The 22,056-nt window shown below is 39.8% G+C and overlaps 1 protein-coding gene across 1 annotated transcript in view; it reads right to left on the minus strand.

The window, feature by feature from the left end:
- DDX10 (DEAD-box helicase 10) overlaps window positions 1–21,038 on the minus strand; it is a 193,869-nt gene extending 172,831 nt beyond the window's left edge. Inside the window, exons 1-9 of the mRNA XM_074570042.1 lie at window positions 20,797–21,038; window positions 13,563–13,623; window positions 13,205–13,335; window positions 11,467–11,625; window positions 10,904–11,024; window positions 9,586–9,775; window positions 7,468–7,594; window positions 6,045–6,207; window positions 4,574–4,658 (exon numbers count right to left, since the gene is read on the minus strand). Coding sequence (XP_074426143.1) covers window positions 4,574–4,658; window positions 6,045–6,207; window positions 7,468–7,594; window positions 9,586–9,775; window positions 10,904–11,024; window positions 11,467–11,625; window positions 13,205–13,335; window positions 13,563–13,623; window positions 20,797–21,003 — 1,244 coding nt within the window. The 5' untranslated portion in view covers window positions 21,004–21,038. The remainder of the gene's footprint in view (window positions 1–4,573; window positions 4,659–6,044; window positions 6,208–7,467; window positions 7,595–9,585; window positions 9,776–10,903; window positions 11,025–11,466; window positions 11,626–13,204; window positions 13,336–13,562; window positions 13,624–20,796) is intronic.
- Between the last annotated feature and the right edge of the window lie 1,018 nt (window positions 21,039–22,056).

The following is a 22,056-nucleotide window of genomic DNA, read 5'->3' on the forward strand; positions in this document are numbered from 1 at the left end:
TGTATTGGAATACTCATCCCATGCCATTATAAAGAGAATTATAATGGATAATACAGTGCCAGTCAGTACGACTGCAGCATCGCAGGCCGCTGGCAGGAACAGAGCTAGGGGACAGTTGTTTAATTTTAGAGAATTTAATAGCGTGAATTGCAAGCTAAATATGTGGTGTCAATAATTTCTCATGACCTTCATTAGCAGCTATTTTTACTTAACTTGAGTTTGGATAATGACTGCAATATAATATGAGATGGTCTAAATACTGCATTTATTTTTAAAGAAACATCAGTAAAAGTGCTTCAATGGGCCTTAAATATAAAAACAATAATCAGATAAGGAGCTGTCATCTTCACTGCACTGTTTACTTGGGACCCAAGACACGAATCCCTGGGATATATTTCCCAATGAAAAAAAAAAAAAAAACCAACACAACAACCAACTCACCACACAAATTAAGCTTCCACCATTGAAAATAGTTCTGTTAAGTCACTCACATTCTTAAACGCTCTAGTGCCACTTGCAAGGATTACTCTAAAGGCTTATTAGTCTCACTTTCACACATAAAATGTGCAATTACTTAAGAAGAGCCCCAATGTGCATGCTTCAAAGCATTTAACTTAATGACAAAAATAAGATCATTATATGACCTGCCCCTTTCACCTTTCCAAAATTTGATGTGTGCGTATTCTTTAGCATTCACAAGGGATCAAAAAGCCTATAGATCTTTTAAGCCCTTATTCATACTTCTTGGCTCTAATCATCGTATTAGCCTAGAAAAAAGATGGAAGGCAACGGAGTATCCTCCTTTAGGAAGACAGACTTTTATTATTCCATTTGTTTTCAAAATATAATTTACCAAAAGGAAAAAAGCATCTGTAGAGCCAAACAGAACATGCATGCCTGTATGCACACTATGTTTAATAGCAACAACAAAATTACAGGGACTTTCCTAAGTCAGTTTAAGCACCTATGAAACCTAACCAACAAGCCTGGATTAAATACCATCAGAAGTCTGAGCCCAAGTCAGACCTAAAGCCTATATATATAAAGTTCTGGACATACCACACATAAAAACTGCAGAGCAAAAATATTTATTCTGTTTAACATTCCACTGTCAGCGTCCTTTAAAGAAAGACTCCTGACAGAAAAATCACTGAACTCAAGTAACAGTTTTTAATAGTCTCTTCTGAAGGAAAAGAAAATGCAGCAGAGGGAGGAACATGATGCTAGGAAAGAAAAAAAAATTAATTACTGAGACATGCCAGGATACAGGTACATCCAAAATACAAGATACTTACGCATGAATAGAAAGATAAAATAGACTTCTCAGAGTCTTTTGTACTCATCAATGCAATCCTGACTGAAAGAAAAACATCCCAATATATGTTCCTTTCATGCCACACAACTTACAAATTATATCTGGAAAAACAGTGGGGGACAAAAAAGTGATTATCAGTGTGCTTCAGAAATTATTATCTTCTGCTGTCCCCTAGTGGCACTGTAACTTGTTTCACAAAATTGATCAAAGAATCTTTTCAACTATAGGCTTCATAGGCTACAGAACAAAAGGCATCAATAGAAATTAAAAGCCAGAAGAAATAAGGTTTGCAGACAATTGGTTCAAGTATCTCTTAGTTAGAATTTTTCAATCTAAAACCCACAGGAAAACGCAGTGATCTAGTATTTTAAATTATAGACTTTCCTAAGAGACTGTGTGACAAAAATATAGCCAAAAATATTTCAGGGTATGGCCATGATATTGTTAGTATTTTAGAAATTCTGTTCCTCAACTAGCTAAGACTTTAAATAAATACTTTTAAATGCAGTTGGAAGAAATAGCTTCCAATCACTCCAATCACAGCATACCTTTCAAGTTTAAAAAAAAATAAAATCAAGATATGCCAATTTACTATAAAGTAAAAGCATTACTGGACAACACCCAGATTTTCTTGATCTTACTTTACCATAAATCAAAAGTGCAGGGGTTGCAATTTATGTTCTTCAGTAGGATAACATGCAAGGGAAATGTTACTTATGGAACACAGTGGTCTCACCCACCTAAAAATCAATCATTATCTTTCATCTTTGCTAAAGCTTCGCAAAACTGTAACACAGATGTGAACACATCCACAACTGTTAGTCAAAGGTTTTTCTGCCCCATCCCCAAAATAATTTTTCTCTTGACTTTCATGTTTACTTTTGTATCACAAAATATTTGATTTCAGAAGTAAACAGTATTTGGCATCCCAGTTTTAATTACAGTTTAACACAGCCTCTTAATTAGTTGAGATATTTAATTTAGCTTTTATTCCAGCAATTATACACTCTTATAATCCATGAAAATTTGTAATTATCTCTAACCTCATTAATGAGGACTACTAAACTGCAGTTCGGTTCATTTTTATCAAGTTTCTAGAAGAAACACGAGCTTCTCATACTAACTGTAGCTACCGAAAACAAGTGAAGTTTTCTACTCAACATTTAGAGTTCACTGAGAAATACATTCTCAATTACCCACATCTAAAACTGCATTAGCATATTTTCTTAGTGCACAGTATTTACTTAAAAATATTAGACAACTCCCTTGTTTTATTTTCAAAGATTTATTTCATGCAGTTAAGTTCACTAAACAGATCTCTTCCCAGGACTGCTTTACTGTAAAAATGAAAGCTCAGGGCAGGCAGAACTTTCCTTGACCTTTGTATCAGATGAAGAGACAGAAAATGCCCGTAAAGCTTTTCCTACCAAAGGAATTTGCTTTCAATATCAGTCACCAGCTTGCCAGCTCAAAGAAATTGCTCAGATGTACTCCCAATTTCAGTAAGGTCTGGCTTCTGAAAAACTCGCGTAAAGGACAATGTGACAGACAGCCCAGTGAAGCAAGGGGCAGGCAATGGCACAGCCCATGGCCTACAGGACAGACCCGCTGCCCCAATTTTCTCCCTAAATCTGTCCCTCAAGCAGTCACAGAAGGTTGTATTTAAGAGGCAACTGAAGACAGATCCCTTAAGGTTGCAAGGCTAACATCCTCATCAGAGTGACATTCTATTAAAAGCCTTGTGGAAAAGGAGGTTTATTTGTCTTTATGTAGCTGCTTCCCTCCCTAAACCTACTTACAATTGCTCTTCTCAGCGCCTAATGAGAACTGGGACAAGGCTTGAGGATTAAAACTCCAAGGAGGTGCTTTAACTCAGTGACACGGCTCGGGAAGAGCTCAACAAGCCTTCCAGAAACTGCCAATTAAACAGTGCCAAATATATTGTTTTCCCTTCCACGATGACAGTATGCCACCATAAAGACAAAATTACAAGCCTTCTTGCAGAAGCCACACAGGATTAAACAAAACAAACAAAAAAAAACCACCCACACACACACCACACACAAACCAAACACCCCAACCCAGAATTCTAACTAAGCCTATATGCTTTTCTCTCAATTGGGATGCATGACATTACACCTAGATTAGAATTTAGCCAAATACCTAGCTATTTAGATATAACATTTGTTGATCATGTTCATAGACACGTTTTTTTCCAAAAGCATTTAAAAATGTATTATTCCTTTCTATTATAACAGGTAGATAGGAAAATGGAGAACACAGGAGAGAACGGGGCAGAAATGCTACCAATTACCATGAGAACGTGGCTAGAACTTCCACATTCTGAAAGAGGGCTGGAAGTACACACTCCTATTACAGTCACCAAAATTTAATGCTACCTGATTCAGGAAGACAAATTTCAAACTCCTATAGTGCAGAGTGCTGAAGCCCTATTCTAAGCAACTGCTCTGTCATTAGGTTTGACAGCCGCCTATATTGCAAAACCTGCTACAAACAAATTAAATTATGTACAAGATATAATGCCAGGTCTTGCATTTCATCCTTCAGATAGTTGTGTGAAGTTTTTGATCTACTGAATTATATGCAATAACAACTCCTCTTTCTCTTAAAAAATCTACTTCAGAGATCAAAGACCAGGTTTTCAACAGTATACCTGGGTAACTCCCTTCCGTCATAAAAGCTTAGCCACAAGTATTTTAACTAAAATTATCCCTAAGAATATAATTCCACAAAAGACTTAGAAAATTAAAAATTTAACCTGTAATTAATGTTATTTGATTCCTTCCTCCCCAAACTAAAATAAGGAAGAAATATTTCCATTCTTTTGAAGAGTCTTCAATGACACAAAGAAATTGGGTCCGCAGTCTAAAGCCTTTTTTATCTATAAACGGTGGTGGCAAAACAAGCTTTTCAACCCACAAACATGCTCAACCCAGCCTTTGAGGTAATCCTGCCAAATGCAAAAGGAGATTTTTGCTTCCTCACTATTAATCTTCCCCGCCCAGATTAAACAACTGGGAATATTTTTTCTGCCTGCTGTGAGGAGTCTCTGAAGCTCACTAAGAAATTATTAAGTCAAACCATTACACCTAAGTAATCAAAAGGGTCTTTTGGTGATAACAGTCCTTCTCTCTTTCCAATTTATATCTTGATTTTGTTCGAGTCTTTGGCCAATTATTTGTGTCTATAGTGATCTAGTTTTAAACATTAAAATATTAATGAAAAGTGAAAACAAACCTGGCTGTTCTTCCCACTCTGTGGATGTATGTGTTTGCATCTTCTGGACAATCAAACTGAATGACCCAGTTCACTGCTGGAAAATCTGTGTAAAGAAAAAAAGTGTCAAAATTTAATCTCACTGTATTCAAAATTCTCCTATTCAAGAGCAACATATTGTTTTGGAGCATTAATTCCTGTAAGAACCATCATTTAGACCAATCTACAGACACTGGGTGCAACCTCCGAAATAAAAATGAAATTAACTGCATGTATTAGCATATCATAAACAATCATCCTCTTCATCAGAGAAAGCTAAAATTAATCCTGTCTTCATTTCCTAAATTATGACAGTGCAATGAATGGAACATAATTTCAGGCTTGACAAGAACAGACATGCTTTGTGTCACACAGATGTTAAAACAACACTATGTTTAATAATTAAAAAAGTTATACCTGACCCACTTTTCACCTAGAGATCAATATCTTACACCACCATGGTTTGAAGTTAGCGGTGGCAAGACAGCACTACTTCGGCTGTCCACATAAAGAAATATCATATTCCCTCTTAAAGACAGGAGGGGGTGACCAAGTCTGGCAACTTTTAGCACTGTAGAAGGTATCATAAGCAGTTTTCATGTTTCCTTCAGTTTTTAGAGCATCTTCATTCCTTTTGTAGCATACTGACAAAACCTTACATTTAGGACAACAGAGTTTGCTACCTGAAAGAAGAACAACTACAGTCCTGAAAACAGTCTCGTGTCATACTTAAATGCCTCCAAGTACTGAAAAGAAAAATAAAAAAGTTCAAAGTATCCACAGAAAATATACAGTACTAAATCATAATTCAGCAGGTCATGGACAGAGGAAAGAAACTCAAGCCAAAACAGGTCCTATATATTCTTGCCCTTTCCCTCATCTCTTTTTCTGCCTACCTAAGAATATAGTCCTACAAAGCCATTCATAGTTCAGGCATTAAAGTTTCTTCAGGTTTTCATTTTCCACATCCTGGTAAGTTAGTAATTTTTCATATCCTTTGGAATAACCCACAGGACACAGGCACATCAGAAATACTTTACACTGCTGAAATAGCGCCTTAAGGCATGTAGTAAGCAAATACCTCACTATTTCCGTTTTCTCTTGTTCCAGATATTTGTCACAGAACATGGCTGGAAAAACTAGATTATCTACAGACTTGAATAAATAAATGACAGCTTCCACTGACTACCAGCGTAACAAACGCCATTACAAAACTAGTGACAACGCAGGACAAAAAGCAAAAAATAACCACAAATTAATCAGGCCTCTTCAGTAAAGAAACAGCAGAATTCTAAGATGCATATCTGTTCTGAGATACCCTAGTGAGCTCTTAAACAAAATACAGCTTCATTTCTTCGAAATCATGTTGGTCTTCAGAGCATAAAGTCTGATAAAGTCTCAGTAGGGTTAGATCATCACTTTGTGAATAAATACTGCTTCTGTGGGTACATACCCAGGCCACGAGCTGCAATATCTGTAGCAAAAAGTACCGCTGCCTTTTTCCGAACAAAACAAGTATAGACTTCCATTCTCTTCATCTGATGCTGCTTGCCATGGAGTGCCAGTACAGGAAGACCAGGCTGAAGCTTACAGAACATTCTGAATAGATACTGGACCTACCCGACAAATCAGGAGAGGAAAAAAAAAAGCGCTATTACCGTGCAACATTAAACTTGTTAAGATCATATCCAGTATAGAGCAACTGACTTCGCACAACAAATAAAATACACTTTTCTCCACATCAGAGACAAAAGATTTTATTTTGAGACTCTGTCACAGGCCCAGGTACTAAAAGAGGAAATGAACTATGGCACTCGAGACTGGCATGCCTTTTGATGGTATTTCTTAAAAGAAACCAGAGTAGGTAACAGCAAGAAGGACTTGGGACACAACTAGTTAGGCTGTATGAAAGGGGCCAAAGTATCAAAAGTCCAGCAGAAGCACTGCCTAAAAGCAGACAATTCTGGAGGAGTGTAGTGTCTTATGCTTGCACTCAAAGCAGTCTACAGAGTCTTGGTTTATTATTTCAAGCTTCAACAGCTCCTCTTATAGAAGCAGTCTGTTTACTCTCACATGATGCAGTACCACGATGCAGCACTATTTTATAGCCGACAGCTTATCTAGTATTTTTTTTTTAAGAAAATAGTTGTAGAAACTGAATAGATTGCAGGAACAGCTGCAGCTCGGAGAACTTCTGTACAACTAAGCCTACTATCTCACTGAACTCACCAGCCAGCTGCAGAACAACAAAAATATTGTAATCTCTTGCACAAGTGGAAGAACTCCAATGAATACTTACTACGCCATTGTATATTGTAAAATATGCGATACATACAGTAGTTATAGGAATAAATACCTGTGCCATATAAACACATACAAATAACTTCAACAGAACAGTCCCAGGATGTGTATACAAGTAGATATTTGAAGGATTACTTCCTATATAAGAAAAACAATTCCCTGCACTATTTCACAATATTTCTTATATAGGCAAATTTAAAAGCTTGTAAGGAAAGCAGGTACAACCATTAAAATACTCTGTAACCCAACTATGAAATGTGTCGTGAGACAAAACTGAAATAGATGGCCCTTAGTGACATAGCTTTTAGTATTCATTTTTAACATCAGAGCACAAAAATGGATAAGTACACTGAGGTCTCCAGGACTTCCCTGCATTAAGCCAGGGGCTGCTGAGCTTCCTGGCAGCCAGGCCCTCTATGACATGCCTACAGGAGTAGGTGATATATGGTTCCTCCTCCAGTTTCCTCTTGCAAACTAGTCCAGAATCTCACCTCTCTGGTGCCTTGACATCCACGTGAATGGATTAATTATAATAGTTTTAACATGCTAGGGAGAGAGGGGGGGAATAGCCATACCTCTTTACAGCTTGCAAAAAAGACAATACTCTTCTTTTTCAAGTGACTTCTCAGGAAAGAATATAACATGTTTACTTTTTGATGAAGCTCACAAACAACGTAGTTCTGATCCAAAGTTGCTGGGGTACTAAAAAAAAAAACCAAACAAACAAAACCACATTTAGATACCATTAATTCCCATAACATTAAAACGAGAAAGAAAAGAAGGGAAGAGAGAGAATACACAGGCATTCAGTATCTACAGTGCTGCCTTTACTTTCTTTTAAGTTGAGAGTACCTGATAAATACCCAGAAAAAGAAAAAAAAAATTCAGGCTGGAAAGTTCTCCCACTTTGAGGAATAAATCTTAGCAGCTCCACTAGAAAGCTACTCTTGAAAGATGAATCAATTTCCCTACTAAAAGCCATTGAGGAGGAGGGGACGACTTTTGACATTACTTCTAAATTCATTTACTACTAGCAAGCAAACTCTTTCCATGTCTAAGCAGTGACATTCAAATTGCCTTGGCTTAAAATGCAATTTTGTCTATTAGTTCTATTAAAGCATCATTTGTGCTTAAGGCAATGTCAAAGCACAGTCTAATCATGCACAAAAAAAGAGCACTGATGTACTTCTACTGATTACACCCTGACATGCAAAGTGACTTTGTAAAGCTCTGAATTGTCATCTTAACTCACCTTTCCATTCTTTACAAAATAAACTAAAGAGAAAAGAATTCTTTGGCATATTTGCCCTTGAAACTAAATGCTCATCTCTCACAGTTCCTCTGCTTCATCCTAAACAGACCAAAGGTACTCAAAATTGTTTTATTAACGGTGTCACTTGGGAGGATGAAGTTACAAGGCATTGCTCCAGTTCTGCTAGTCAGTTTGAATTATGCCACAGTACCTTTTGCTTTGTAAGTTTTTCAAAGGAAACTGTTTTCATAAGGCAATAACCTATTTTGTATATTAAAGCAGTAAACGGTAAAACAAGTTTAATACTTCCTTTTTTTGATTCAGTTTATTATCCAATTGCATTCTCCCAAATATTTTTTTAAAAATTAAATGTAATTTATAAGACTTCACAAAAAATGTGAGATCTGTGAAACAGATGTGTAGTCAGTCCTCAAAATACAGACTACATACTAGGCTTGCACATCCTCTTCTGCTAAGAGGTTATTAAGCACACAATTTTTTCAGGCAATGATGCTTATTTAATATGCCTTTGATAGTACTACTGATTAAAAAAAAAAAAGGTACGTGCAGTACAATACAGAGATCATCAAACCAAATAGTTAAAACTGCCTCAGGATTCAACCTGGTTCTGCTGTTCATATCCCTGATGATTTCTCATTTAGTCTAGGGAAAACCATTTTTACCACTGCGCTTCACCTTTCTCCTGCATCTTACATATGGAAATATATGCTTACCTCACAGAAAAGCAAAAAAAAAAAAATCATACATGTTCATACGCAATTTGACACTCATGACAGCACCCACAGAAGTGCAAAATATTAAATAACATTCTTCACTTAGATTTTGAAAGAAAAAAAACATGCCAAAAAACAACATGCATATTTTTTTCATTTAGTGACACCTTACATTTTTTGAGCTCGGCAGACCACAGACTGCACTTCACACGAGGTCTTCCCATTCTGATCCAAACCGTATGGCATGACAAATTTAGTTTGTGTGCACAGTAAACCCAGCATGTTAGGAAGCCACAAGATTTACCGTAGATGGACTAATGACACATGCTTTCCTTTGGGCATCTATTACTGAATACACAAACAAGACTGTCATTCTGCACTTCCCCAACAGAGTAAGTCCAACAAGTCAGGACACTATTCCGTCCAGGCTATAACCCACTCTGGGGCTTGCTCCTGAGGAAGAAAATCTCCAGTCTGCGAAGCTGCCTGAGGAGCCACGAGGAAAGTGCAGGTTCAGCCTCCCTGTAATGAATCTGGCAGAACTAGCACCCTCTTCTCCGGAAATTCCTTTCTTTCAGCATCAGAAACTGAAGGAAGGAGGATGCGTGATATAACTTCTGATTCAGGGAACCAGCAGTCAGAGAAGCAGTTAAGTAGGATCACCACCTGTATAACCACCCCAGGAAAAAAAAATTATCCCAACATACCTGAATTTGGCTTTCTCATGAACCCAAACATATTCTGGATCTTTCAGACTCAGTCGTGCAAGATCCTTCACTGATTTTGTTTGTGTTGCAGAAAAAAGCAAGGTCTGGCGTTTCTTAGGTAGATTTTCTATGATTGCATTCATTGTATCAGCAAACCCCATGTCTAGAATCCTGTCAGCTTCATCAAGAACTGCATTGAGAGATAGTTTGAGATAATCTAGTTTCAGCTTTATTTATATATTTTTTAAAAATCATACATCAAATCCATATATTACAAATATCCATGCCTACTTAAACTGCAGAGATTAACTTAATTACTGTACATGACAGGATTCACTTTAGATATCCATGTACTCCATAAAATATGTTTTTAAAAAAACTGCAATAGAAGTCATAGCATTTCCCATAATCTACGCACTACAGCCCTCAGTTTCATGTGTGGAAGAATAAAAGATCAGCATTTTAAGTAAACAGCTCAGCAATTTGCAGACAGACTCCCTGTACTATTACTGAAACAAAAGCATGGAATATAAAACAGTGCTGTACTATTCATGACAGCAAAACAGACTCTCCTCTACATAAGCTGAATTTATCATCGAAACACAGGGTATAAACAGAATAGCACAGAGACAAAGCTTTAAGAAAAGGGCCTACATTTAATCCAATTTTTGTCTAACTGCCATGAATTGTACTAAGTGTAACAAGCATAATTTCACATTTTATCAGCTTCATTACCTTCTTAATTGCTTCTAAGTTCCTGGAGCTATGCTAAGGATTATGCAGTTCTAAGTGGCAGGCAAACCTTTTCCTTACACTGAAATTTTTATTCAGGTTGGAAGGATGAAAAGAAACAATGTTAACAATGCTAACAAAACAATGAAAGGAGCAGCAATCTGTCTAAAAATTCGAAGAAAAGTGTTTTCTAGAACTGGCCCAAAATACACACACTGCAATGGATATTGCAATGGATATAATTAATAGTTAATTATGTCAGAAAAAAAGATGAGAGCCATAGCCAGAAAGGAGAGGCCAGAATTCGCCAAGACATATCTAAAGGTTTATATGGGACAATGACATTTGGGTTCCTTACTAACTCACCTACTTACTCTTATCATCCGCTCAGCAACTGTTTGAGAGAAAGTACACACACGAAAGGGGTTTTCTTGCTTCCTATTTTAATTTGTACATGTGTAAACTTAAATGACATTTCATCTACATACCATGACTAGGACAAACTTTTTACTGAAGGAAGCGCTCCACACAACTGTGAACTATTACAAAATATTTCTGAGCACTTTCAAGTACTTAAAAAACTTACTCAGCATTTGCAGATCAGAGGCATAGAAGTACGAAGTTTCATCCATGTGCTGCAGAAGCCGTCCCGGAGTGCAAATTAACATATTTATGTGGTGGATTCTTTCAGACTCTTCTTTCAGATCCTGAAAAGGAGTTGAACAAGCTTAGCTCTAGTTGTTCATACTAGAAGCCCAGTACCAGAGATGACCAGCCCAGCTTAACTTGTTTTTAGCAAGAATACTCAAGGATCAGCCTTTCTTCTTTCTACAGAGATATCACAATTTCTTCAGCATGCTCACACCTGTGGCTCGAGCAAAAGCATTTCAGAATAATCTAAATTAACAGGATAGTCCTGGAAAACTTGGCACGAAGGTTCATCCAGTCACATAACCTGGAAAGACTGCAAATACGCAAAAGCTTCAAAAAGACACAGAGTACACAGACAGAAAAACTGGTAGGTTGTTGATAGGTTCCATTAACCACTCTCTTCCCTCACTTTTCATTTCCAGGGTTTTCTTCCTAAGCTAGCACTAAATAAAACACTCATTGATGCTCCCATACGGCAGATTCCAAGAGAGGACACACCTTTCCTCCAATGACAAGGCCAGCTGAGAACTCATGATTCTTTCCCACTTTACGCAAAACCTTGAAGGTTTGATACGCCAGTTCCCGGGTAGGCGATATTATCAAAACTCCCAGTCCATCAGCTGACGTCCACTGATGGCGATACAGGAGTTCCAAAGCCTGAAAAAAATTACAATATTCTCATTATAAATATAGCAAAAGGAAAATATGTAACAACAACAAATTTTGTAACGAGAGGTGTCATGAGAAAAGGTAAAGCCATACTAATGAAAATAATGACTTGAAGAAACATCAGTATACATTTCACATAGTTTGATTATGTATCAGTTCTAACTGATGGTAATGATACTTGCTGAAGCAAAGTTCCCCAGTACCAATCTATGACAGACAGTAATGGCTGGTAAATCGTAAACATTTTACTGCAAAATTAATCCCACTCTGCTAAATTCTGGAAATTAAGCCTTAATCATTTATATGAGAATAGAATTCAGATGTAAAAAAACACAAGAAACTTCCCTGCTCATAAGGTTTTGTGGGAACCAGAAAGAGAATGAGCAACTCAAAGTCAATTATTGCAGCTTAAATCCTAGTCATAGACTTGAAGCAACACTATTCACATTTGCCATATACAGAGCATTTCAGCTAAAGTTGCCATGCATCTCAGACCAGGATTATTCCTCCTCTTATGAATTCACATTGCAGAAATGCTGTCTTAGCTAATTATAACACAAAGATTTCATAGGTATGAACACCTGAAGCATCCCAAAATGTAAAAGCTGTTAAGCATCCTTGTACCATTTTTTTTTTTTCACTCTTCATCTCTCCAGCTCCTCTCTTATCACTTTTGTCCCCTAAAACTGTTTTAAAGGAAGGTTTGTAAAACAAAGTACTTCTACTCCTAGATTAACTAATTGAGCAATCTCAAAACACCTACTACTACTGTTCCCATAGTTACTGACAGAAGAGGCTCCAAAGAAATCTGTGCTCACAAAAATGCAAGTAATGTTTAAACCAAAAAAAAACCATCCATAATCAAAATGACATTTCTTTTTCCCTTTATCTAATCATAACATGATGTGGTTTGTATCCACTTATATGTGCACTTTAAGCAAACAAATTTCTCAATTATACTTTCAGCTTAAAGAAATAAAATGCAGAGCATGATGTTTTGAGTAAAACAGTCAAACATGTATTTATCCATGACAGGGGTTTTCATCCTATTTTCCCACTTGCACCTGGAAGTGATTTCTAAGGTGTACACAAAAGACAACAAGGAAATTGAAGACCACAATCACTAACCTTAGGTTTGCTATATAAGGTCCAAATCCTAAAATTTTAAAGGGGTGAAAACCACTCATCTAAAAACATCTAAGGAACTGAAGAAATTTCACCATTCTACTCCATACGCTTAGTTTTCAAATTTGAGAAGAACACAGTTGCACCAGGAAAACAGATTCCTGACAGAAAAACAAAGCACTTCCTAAATCACACAGGGTCTACTAACGTAAGGATCAAAATGGCATTTCTAAGTGTCAGAATATTTCTAGGGCCAAAAATATACTTCTTTCAGAACCTCAAGCAGCTTTATTAAATTAGTATCTTGGCTGTCTTGGAACACTCAGATCAGCTGAATTTATAACTTTTCTCCCAGGATCTATTAATAACCTAAGATGTTTGACATCCAATACTTCCCAGATAACTTTGTTTAAGAGCAAATGAAAGGATGTGAATTACTTACTGGGACAATAAAAGCCAAGGTTTTGCCTGATCCAGTCTTTGCAGCTCCAAGTACATCTTTACCTTGTAAAGCCAAACCTATGGTTTGCCTCTGTATCTCCGTTACCACGCGATACTGAGCTTCCTGCAATCCTAGTATTTGCAGTGTGGGAAGAGAAGAGAGAGTGTGGGAGGAAAAGGAGGAACAAAAAAAGAAAACCAAAATCTTTATTTTTGTCTTGCCCAGAGCTGTATTCCTCTGTTTAGAAAACACTGTATGTGGCAATACGTATTTAAAACTTAAAGCAAAAAAAAAAGTTCAGATGCAGATAAATTCATTTTTACTTAAATTACTTTCCAAAGAAAGCTTTTGTACTCACCTTTTAGGGTTTTCTTTGACAATGGAAAATCAGAAAATCTTTGAATTTCACTTGGATTTATCTGAAACGAAATATGTTTAATCACTGCTTACAACCCAAGCATAACACAGAAATTAAATAGCATTCTTTAAGTTGCTGTTAACATAAATACGTAATAGTTCAGTATGACCTGATCCAGGTGAGCTGGTCAGGCAATCTCTGATAGTTTGACCTAAGACAAACCGCTCTTCTACCACAAACTGTTAAGTAATAAGATATACTTTAATCATGCAGGCTAATAGCACGATTTAAAGCTCAGACCACCATGAAATCACAGAACTCAGGCTGAAAGGGACCTTAAGAGGCCTCTGCTCCAACCTCCTGCTCACAGCAGGTTATCTCTGAGGTCAGATCAGGCTGCTCAGGGCTTCATCCAGTCCAGTCTTGAAATGGTTCAAGGATGGAGACTGGACGGCCTCTTGTGTCCCCTGTGCCTCTGATTCATTACCTCCATGGGGAAAAAGTGTTCCAGCCTGAGCCTCCCTTCTTTCAGCTTAGGCCTGTTGTCTCTCGACCTTCTGCCCTGCTATATCTCCTCAATGATCTTCCCACATGCACTGGAGGCTTCTGCGAAGTCCCCGTCTCAATCCCAAAGTCATCCCTGCTCCAGGCAGAACAAGCCCAGCTCCCGCAGCCTTTCCTCACAGGGCAAGTGCTCCAGCCCCCACCATTTCAGTGGCCCTCCACTGAATTTGATCCACTTTACTGATGGCTTTTTCTTACTGGGATGTCCAAAACTGGAGGCAGTATTTTTCAGGGAGAAAAAAAAAATAAATCGATTTTTAAAAAGATACTGTGGTATACAAGCAACGTTTAAAATGTCTACAATGCAGCGTGCCACAAGCCCCAGACATAACTTGCAATTAAAACTCACGCTAAGCATTTCACATATAGTATCTCCAAAATCAGAACTTCTGTAGCCACCTTCTCCAAAACTGTCCCAGTCAGACTGACAATAGAGATTATAAGGTATCTATGACAAAATACATAACTAGCCAATTATTTCTTATTTCTGTGTGGCTGCAACAAGCACCAAGTTTACGATTCATACACACTAAGCGTAAGTTCATTTTCCTGAGAATATCCACAGAGAAGCATCTTGGTTTTGGATGCTACTGCAAACGGAGTAATAATACTCATATCCCATGAAATGGAACTGGGAGCTCTTACCTCCCTTCTTTTTTAACCATCCCAGCTTAAGAAGAAAAACATTACTATGCTGCAAAGTACACAGCTGTTATCTTCCTGAAAAAGAGAAGCTCACCTGCACTTGTAACAATTTAGCCATTAACAAAACACCCAGAACTCCAGCAACCCTATAACTTCCCAGTTGTCCACCTATGCTCTGAAGCTCACCTGATTCACCAACCTCTAGCACTTGGTATACTTAATTTTTTAGAATTGTCCTACAAAGTACAAAACATACTAAAAAATTAGTTCCTTGTCCCGACACTTACTGATTTACCTCTCTGTATGCATCCACCTCTATAGCATACTTGAGAGCTGTTCATTATACATACGCACAAAACCCCAAAGAGCATGTGTTTGAGTCCATGAGCTGACTGAATGATATACAAAAATGTTGAGATGTCAAGTAGGGATCTTATGAAAAATGTAATACCTTCAAGTCTGTTCTAGCTGATAGATCATCAAAAGATATGAACCGCTTCCACTGGCAAGTTCACAACAATCAACAGCAGCAGGACAGAAAAAAATACAGAACTCAGGAAAAAAAAAAAAAATAAAAGGACTACTGTATCTATAAAGCCTGAGCAGATGAAGAGGAAGGTAGACTACACAGCTTTGAATTCATACTGACTAGCATCCATAAACTGAGATTTCCAAATGTCAAACCTGGAGCTTACACAACCTGTACATTTCTAACAGGTATCGTTTATCTCTAACGGACTGCTGAACAGAAATCTCCCAACAGAGAGACCAAGAAAAATGGCCCTCAGCCATTCCTGACAACTTGTGATAACAATTCCAGGGAAGGCCTCAAATGAAGAGCTACTGAGCTGTCAGATCAGTCCTATATCTCCTTGAAGTACTAAGCCTTCTGCAAGCTCTGCCTATTATAGAAAACTAAACTATTTTTTTCCTGAGGGTTTATACCTGTTTAAAGCACGTAGATCACAACACTACTCTTTTCAGCCTAGTTCTCTCTAGTAAAAACAAACAACAACAAAAAAAGTAATTTAATCCACGAATTTGATCTCTAGTTAAACAGTAATAACAACCTTATTAAAACCCACCTTTGACACACTTCAAGACAAAGCTCTCACAAGGTAGATTTCAAACCTCCACTGTGTCCTAGCAGAGCAATTAAACTTTTGTCAAACATTACTTAGAAATCTTAAAGGTGAATTATTTTTATAAAACTTACTTGTGCTGAGAAGCACATACTTTAAGCTAGTACATTTCTGGGAAGGAGGGAAAACTATCAGAAATCACCATAAAAAAAAGTCTTTGTTTTTACTTTCACAAATTGGAATTTATGACAAATATTTCCAAATTCCATTGATAATTTTGAAGATATGATGTATCACATACAACACTGCATATTGGGCTAATTCCCAGTCTTATTATTTTGCATGCTAAAGGATCGCAACTCAGTGATGTATACAGGTTCAGTTTCATTTCAACAAAGAGACTGTCTGCATAGGAAGACAGTATGCCTACAGGAGGGAAAACTCTTTTACTAATATCAAAAAAGAATTCAAGCAATCTGTTATGTGCAGACCTGTTAAAATCTATCCCTTTCGTTGCAACACATGAAATAGGCTATTGCAGCAATGTGAAATTGTCCTAAATAATTAAGGCTGCTTTAAGTATTTCAGCAGTCGACCCAGTAAGAACTGATGTATTAATCACAAAGGAGACAAATAGTGTTCTGCTCTTCTACCTTAAACTCTTCTAAATCAAGCTTCCTATATTATTTCTCTGCCCTACAAACTTCCAGGAGCAGAAGAATGATCTGTTGTGGTACCCTTAAATTCCAAAGATGATGGTTTATTTTTAAATAAAGTCCGAATGGCAAGAGTAAGAAGGACTGGTGTTAGAGGTAGTGATTCTGATAGATCTATTCCATATTTACACGGACAAGTGAAAAACAGCACCAACTTCTAGTTAGTTATTTTCCCCATCGGAAGTTATTACCTTCTTTAATCTGCTGGGAATCCGCACTTGTGAGCTCTCTCTAATCGGCTGTAGGTGAGAGCAGCCAGCTCATTTCAAATACTTGAAACGGTATTCTCATCTAACTTGACTAATTCGCCATAAAGCAGACTAGAAAGACTTTACACAAACAGCTCCCCTGCACATCAGGCAGCTGTTAACGCTTTTCATGAGCACAGCTGGATGGAGAAGACAATGTTCAGCAACAGCCTTACAGCTGGGCAACAAAGTCGCTGGATCAACAGATAACGGATCACCTATGAACACGTAACACAGAAAATGGTCCCAAGATTTGGACACACTGAAACTACATTTCATGTTTTCCATCTATGCTGCCACATGTTTGCCATCCCACGTCAACAAATGACCAAAAAAAAAAAAAAAATCAAGTAACAAAGTATCTTGGTTATCTCTTCATTATTGTTTAATTTTTGTCTTAATTATCCACTGCAGTCATTCTCACACTGGAAATTATAGACAATATACTCCATGAGGGAGGGGAAGGTGGAAACTCTTGCATCCAACAGCCATTCTACCCCTATTCCATGCCACATGCAAGATGACAAAAGCGCACGAAGACCTAACCCACCCGCAGCCTGTGTGCCACAGACCCCAGCCAGTGCTCCTCACAGAGAGGAGTTTACCAAAGAGCTTTCTAATTCCCTTTTCCCTAAGAAGGGATCTGCCTCATGTAGAACTCACTGGAGACCCCTGAAGATCCAAGCACATGGCACTTGCTCACAGTCCTCACCCTCACTATAACCAGGTCCAGGGTAACAGGGAAGAATTTCAGGAGGCCAAGTGGAAAACCTTGTCGGGGACCAAAAAAGGAGATATGAAGGATTGAAGACAGGAAGCTAGGTGGGCATCCACCAGTATGTTCACAGGCAGAAGACTCCTGGAGCAAGTTGACAGCAAAACCCCAGAAGAGCTGAGACCTGGAGTCCACAAAACTATCCTAATACAAACACGTGTTTGCATGTCTTCAGTCTGATGGTTACATGCCTGACCACCACCAGCCTCTCTTCTTCAACCTCTATATACGCACACAAACGCAACCTCCCACTACCCACTCCTTACCCATGCTGTCCCAAACTCCACAGACACAGAGTTATCACCCACATCCCTGAAATAGATGCATGTGCAGATAGGCACACTAGTGACACAGAAGCATCCATACATATTCATAGCAAATAAATGCAAGTATCTATGGAAGTAATCGACAGAGGTGACTACAAGGCCAGCATAAACAGAAATCTATGTAGAATGAGTGGAAATTAAATGCAAGTACCAAATGTATAGGATGTGTTTCAGGGGAAAGTGACTGTATTTAAATATTACACAAAATATTTCAGGCTAGGACTGGAGGAACAGACTGCTGTAGAAAACCAGAATGGGGACTACTCAGACTAAAAGGTCTAAGGATTGCACATCTACCCAACCATGATTCAGCTATACAACCCTAAAATTTATGAGAATGAGAAGGGAATACAGACCTCACTGGGGAAAAGCAAGGGTTACTCATTCCCTTAAAGAATGCAATTTCACAAACTCACTACTTGTGTCTGTTCCTTTTAAACCTCTCTCCTGCTTACATAAATCTGTGAGCAACACAGTCATACCGCACTACCTGCCAAGGATGCATTCCTCTGAAGTACAGTGGTGTGACAGACAGCAAAGCAATTTTTCCCCATAAGAACTAATGTAATAGGTATGTGTGTAGGGATTTAATACATGCATACAGCATAAATATGGAAAACTGTGTATGGAGAACATATACACTGCATATGTGGAGAACAAAGAGGCAACGGAAGCATCAAGTTGGCTTCCCAGAGATCGTTTTTCACACTATGTCAGCCATTTCATCTCTGAGACAAAATGCCCAAGATAAGTCTTTTACTTCAAGCATTCTTGCTGCCTCCTTCTAAACAATTAGATTTTCCTCAAATGAATCCAGATCAACTAAAGGCAAAAGACAGATGAATAGGGGTCACGTTTGGCCATTCATTTATCACAAACTAAGAAGTTGTAATCCACTCCAAAAAGCCACCACCTCCTCCAGTTGATGATTCTGGTGATCCTGCCCCGACTCTCAATACGTCCACGCTACATACACATAATTTCAGTGCACAGAAGCAACACACTACTTAAGCTTCTGCACACATCCATCTACTCAGCCACTTTATCTACGAGACTGATGGTGGTTCACAGCTCAGAGTATTAAATGGCCAGTGACGGGACTCCAAAATAAGAGACAAAGAACAATGAACAGCTAGATATTGCCATAGTACCCTAGAGGTAATGCAGCAGCCTAATTTGTCTAAGTCATTATCAAGTAAATACAAGCTATTATCAAATGTAGAAACTATTAAGACCTGACAACATGCAAAATTAATTTCATACTACACATCTTCCTGTCCGTGATCAAATACACAGAAATAGAAACCAGTCTAGTGTAGAAACACTGTAATTTGGTATAAAAACAATAAGCCCACCACTCAGGGATTTGTGCAGAGAGTTCACAAAACTCTGTACACAGCCTTTGCCAAGATACTTTAACTCAGTTTCTCTCATGCACCCTCCAGAGACCATGCAGAGGCAACCAGCTAAATCTAGCTTATAATAAGCAGTCCAACAATACTGTAGTAGTGTAGGAGGTTTTTCATTCCACAGTGAAAGATATACCTACCAGTGGTTATCCCATTCAGAAAACACACAAGCTTCTAGTAATTTGAGTAGTCTGCTTTTACAACCAGCATCTAAGTTCTCTATTGCTCTACAGTGAGTAGAAAAATATTGCCGAAACAAGTTAACTCCAAATTTATCCACAACAAAACATATTAATCATTTATAATAAAAAGCAATGAATGATAAATCCAATTTTTTTCCCTGAGGAATAATCTGTGATTCCAAACAGTAACTGGACCATCTTTGGAAGCATAGCATTTGCTTTCAGACCAGTTAAGCCAATGATTGTGTGAAGTTTCAGAATACTAACTTGCTGAATATTAACCAAAGGAGCTATCACGAGTTCTCTGTGGCAACAGACATGTTTCTTCTATATCTATTGTCATTACTTTCTGCTCAATCAAATTACAAACAGAGACAAATTACAACAAGAGACAAAAGTCTCTACTATCAGCTACGTTGAGTGCTGTGTAACCAAGTACAATTGCCACACTCCTCCACAGCAAGAGCTGCAAATTCAGCAAAAGTTGGCAGGAAGTATAACAACACCACAGGCAGAGGCATCTAAGCCGTTATCCACAATTATAGTACTTTCTGCTCATCAGTATGGCTGAAAAGCCAGCCATCTCCCATAGGAATTCAAGGGAATCTGGGTGCCAAAACCAACACCACTGACCCTGGCTCTAATATTCAAATACCTATTTCCTGACTTGACATTTAACAACACACTTTTCTGGTGTGATGTTTGCCTGTAGGGCATCTTCTACAGAGACAAACGTGTCCCATCTCCAACAGCGAGACATCCACGCTGCCTGGTCTGAAGGGCCAAGTGCCATTCGGTTACGACCATTCCCACCCCCTGCTTCGACCTCCCCTCAACCACTGACTCCCCTCCTGAGGGTGTCACTACCCACCTTGCTCCACAGCCATCTCCACCCAGGACCACTGGGGCTGCGGTTAAGGCCCTCCCCTCCTCTGCCTGGGGGCAGAAAGGGAAGGAGTGCAGGATCACCTCATGGAGGTGAAAGCCCTTCTGCCCGCCGCTAAGCAGTGTCACCCAACAAACCTGGTGAGGCCAACAGCCAGAGGAAGGTTCTACACGCTGCTGATTAGGGGTGCTCCCCACCCCTGCCCAGAACCACCCCACTCCTCGACCTCCTCTTCACAGACCACCTCCTCCTCCTCCCAGACCCCCCCCCCCCGCCGCTTCCCACCGCTACCCCCACACACACCACAGGAGGAGAGGGGCCGCTTTCCCCACCCCCGCAGGCCCGCCCTGCTCCCCCTCGCTCCCCTGCCCGGCAGCGCCAGCCGCCGGCCCCCGCCGTACCTCGGGGTAGCGCTGCACCAGGCGGTCGATGCCCTCCCGCTCCACCTGCCACTCGGGCCGCTTCCTCTGCTTGCGCTGCAGCCGCAGCCTCTTCGTCCGCTGGGTGTATTTCTTCTTCCAGCGCTCGAAGCTGCGCACCGGGTCCATCGCCGCCGACCCGCCGCCATCGCTGCCGGCCCGGCCCATGCTGCCCCCGCCGCCCCGCATGGGACACACACGCCGCCGGGGGCGGGGCTCGGCGCAGGCGGAGCGCGTCAGCGGGACGCGCCGCCGGGGGCGGGCGCGCCCCGGCTCGGCTCGGCTCGGCTCGGCTCGGCTCGGCTCGGCTCGGCTCGGCTCGGCTCGGCGGCCCGGGCTTTGCCCCGCGTGTGGAATGGTGGATTACCGTTTAAGAAAAATCACACGGAAAAAAATGAGTTACTGGCTCAGCACGCAAAATGCACTCCATGATAGATATTATCAAACGAAAAGAAAACCCATAAAGAAAATAAAGCCTTAATAGAATATAGAATCACAGAATGGCTCGGGTTGGAAGGGACCTTAAAGATCATCTAGTTCCAACCCCCTGCCCTGGGCAGGGACACCTCCCACTAGACCAGGCTGCTCAAAGCCCCATCCAGCCTGGCCTTGAACACTTCCAGGGATGGGGCATCCACAGCTTCTCTGGGCAACCTGTGCCAGTGTCTCACCACTCTCATAGTGAAAAATTTCTTCCTGATATCTAATCTAAATTTACCCTCTTTTGAGGGTTTGAAGCCATTACCCCTCATCCTATCGCTACATGCCCATGTAAAAAGTCCCTCCCCACCTTTCCTGTAGGCCCCCTTTAGGTACTGGAAGGCTGCTATAAGGCCTCCCTGGAGCCTTCTCTTCTCGAGGCTGAACAGCCCCAACTCTCTCAGCCTGTTCTCGCAGGCAAGGTGCTCCAGCCCTCTGACCATCTTCATGGCCCTCCTCTGGACTTGCTCCAACAGGTCCATGTCCTTCTTGTGCTGAGGACTTCAAAGCTCCAGGTGGGGTCTCACGAGAGCAGAGCAGAGGGGCAGAATCACCTCCCTCGACCTACTGGCCATGCTTCTTTTGAAGCAGCCCAGGATACTGTTGACTTTCTGGGCTGCAAATGCACATTGCCAGGCCATGTGGAGCTTCTCATCCACCAACAGCCCCAAGTCCTTCTCCTCAGGGCTGCTCTCAATCTATTCTCTGCCCAGCCTGCATTTGTGCTTGGGATTGCCTGACCCTGGTGCAGGACCTTGCACT

The sequence above is a fragment of the Larus michahellis genome, chromosome 1 (genome assembly GCF_964199755.1).
Source record: "Larus michahellis chromosome 1, bLarMic1.1, whole genome shotgun sequence".
In the NCBI taxonomy this organism is placed as follows: domain Eukaryota; kingdom Metazoa; phylum Chordata; class Aves; order Charadriiformes; family Laridae; genus Larus; species Larus michahellis.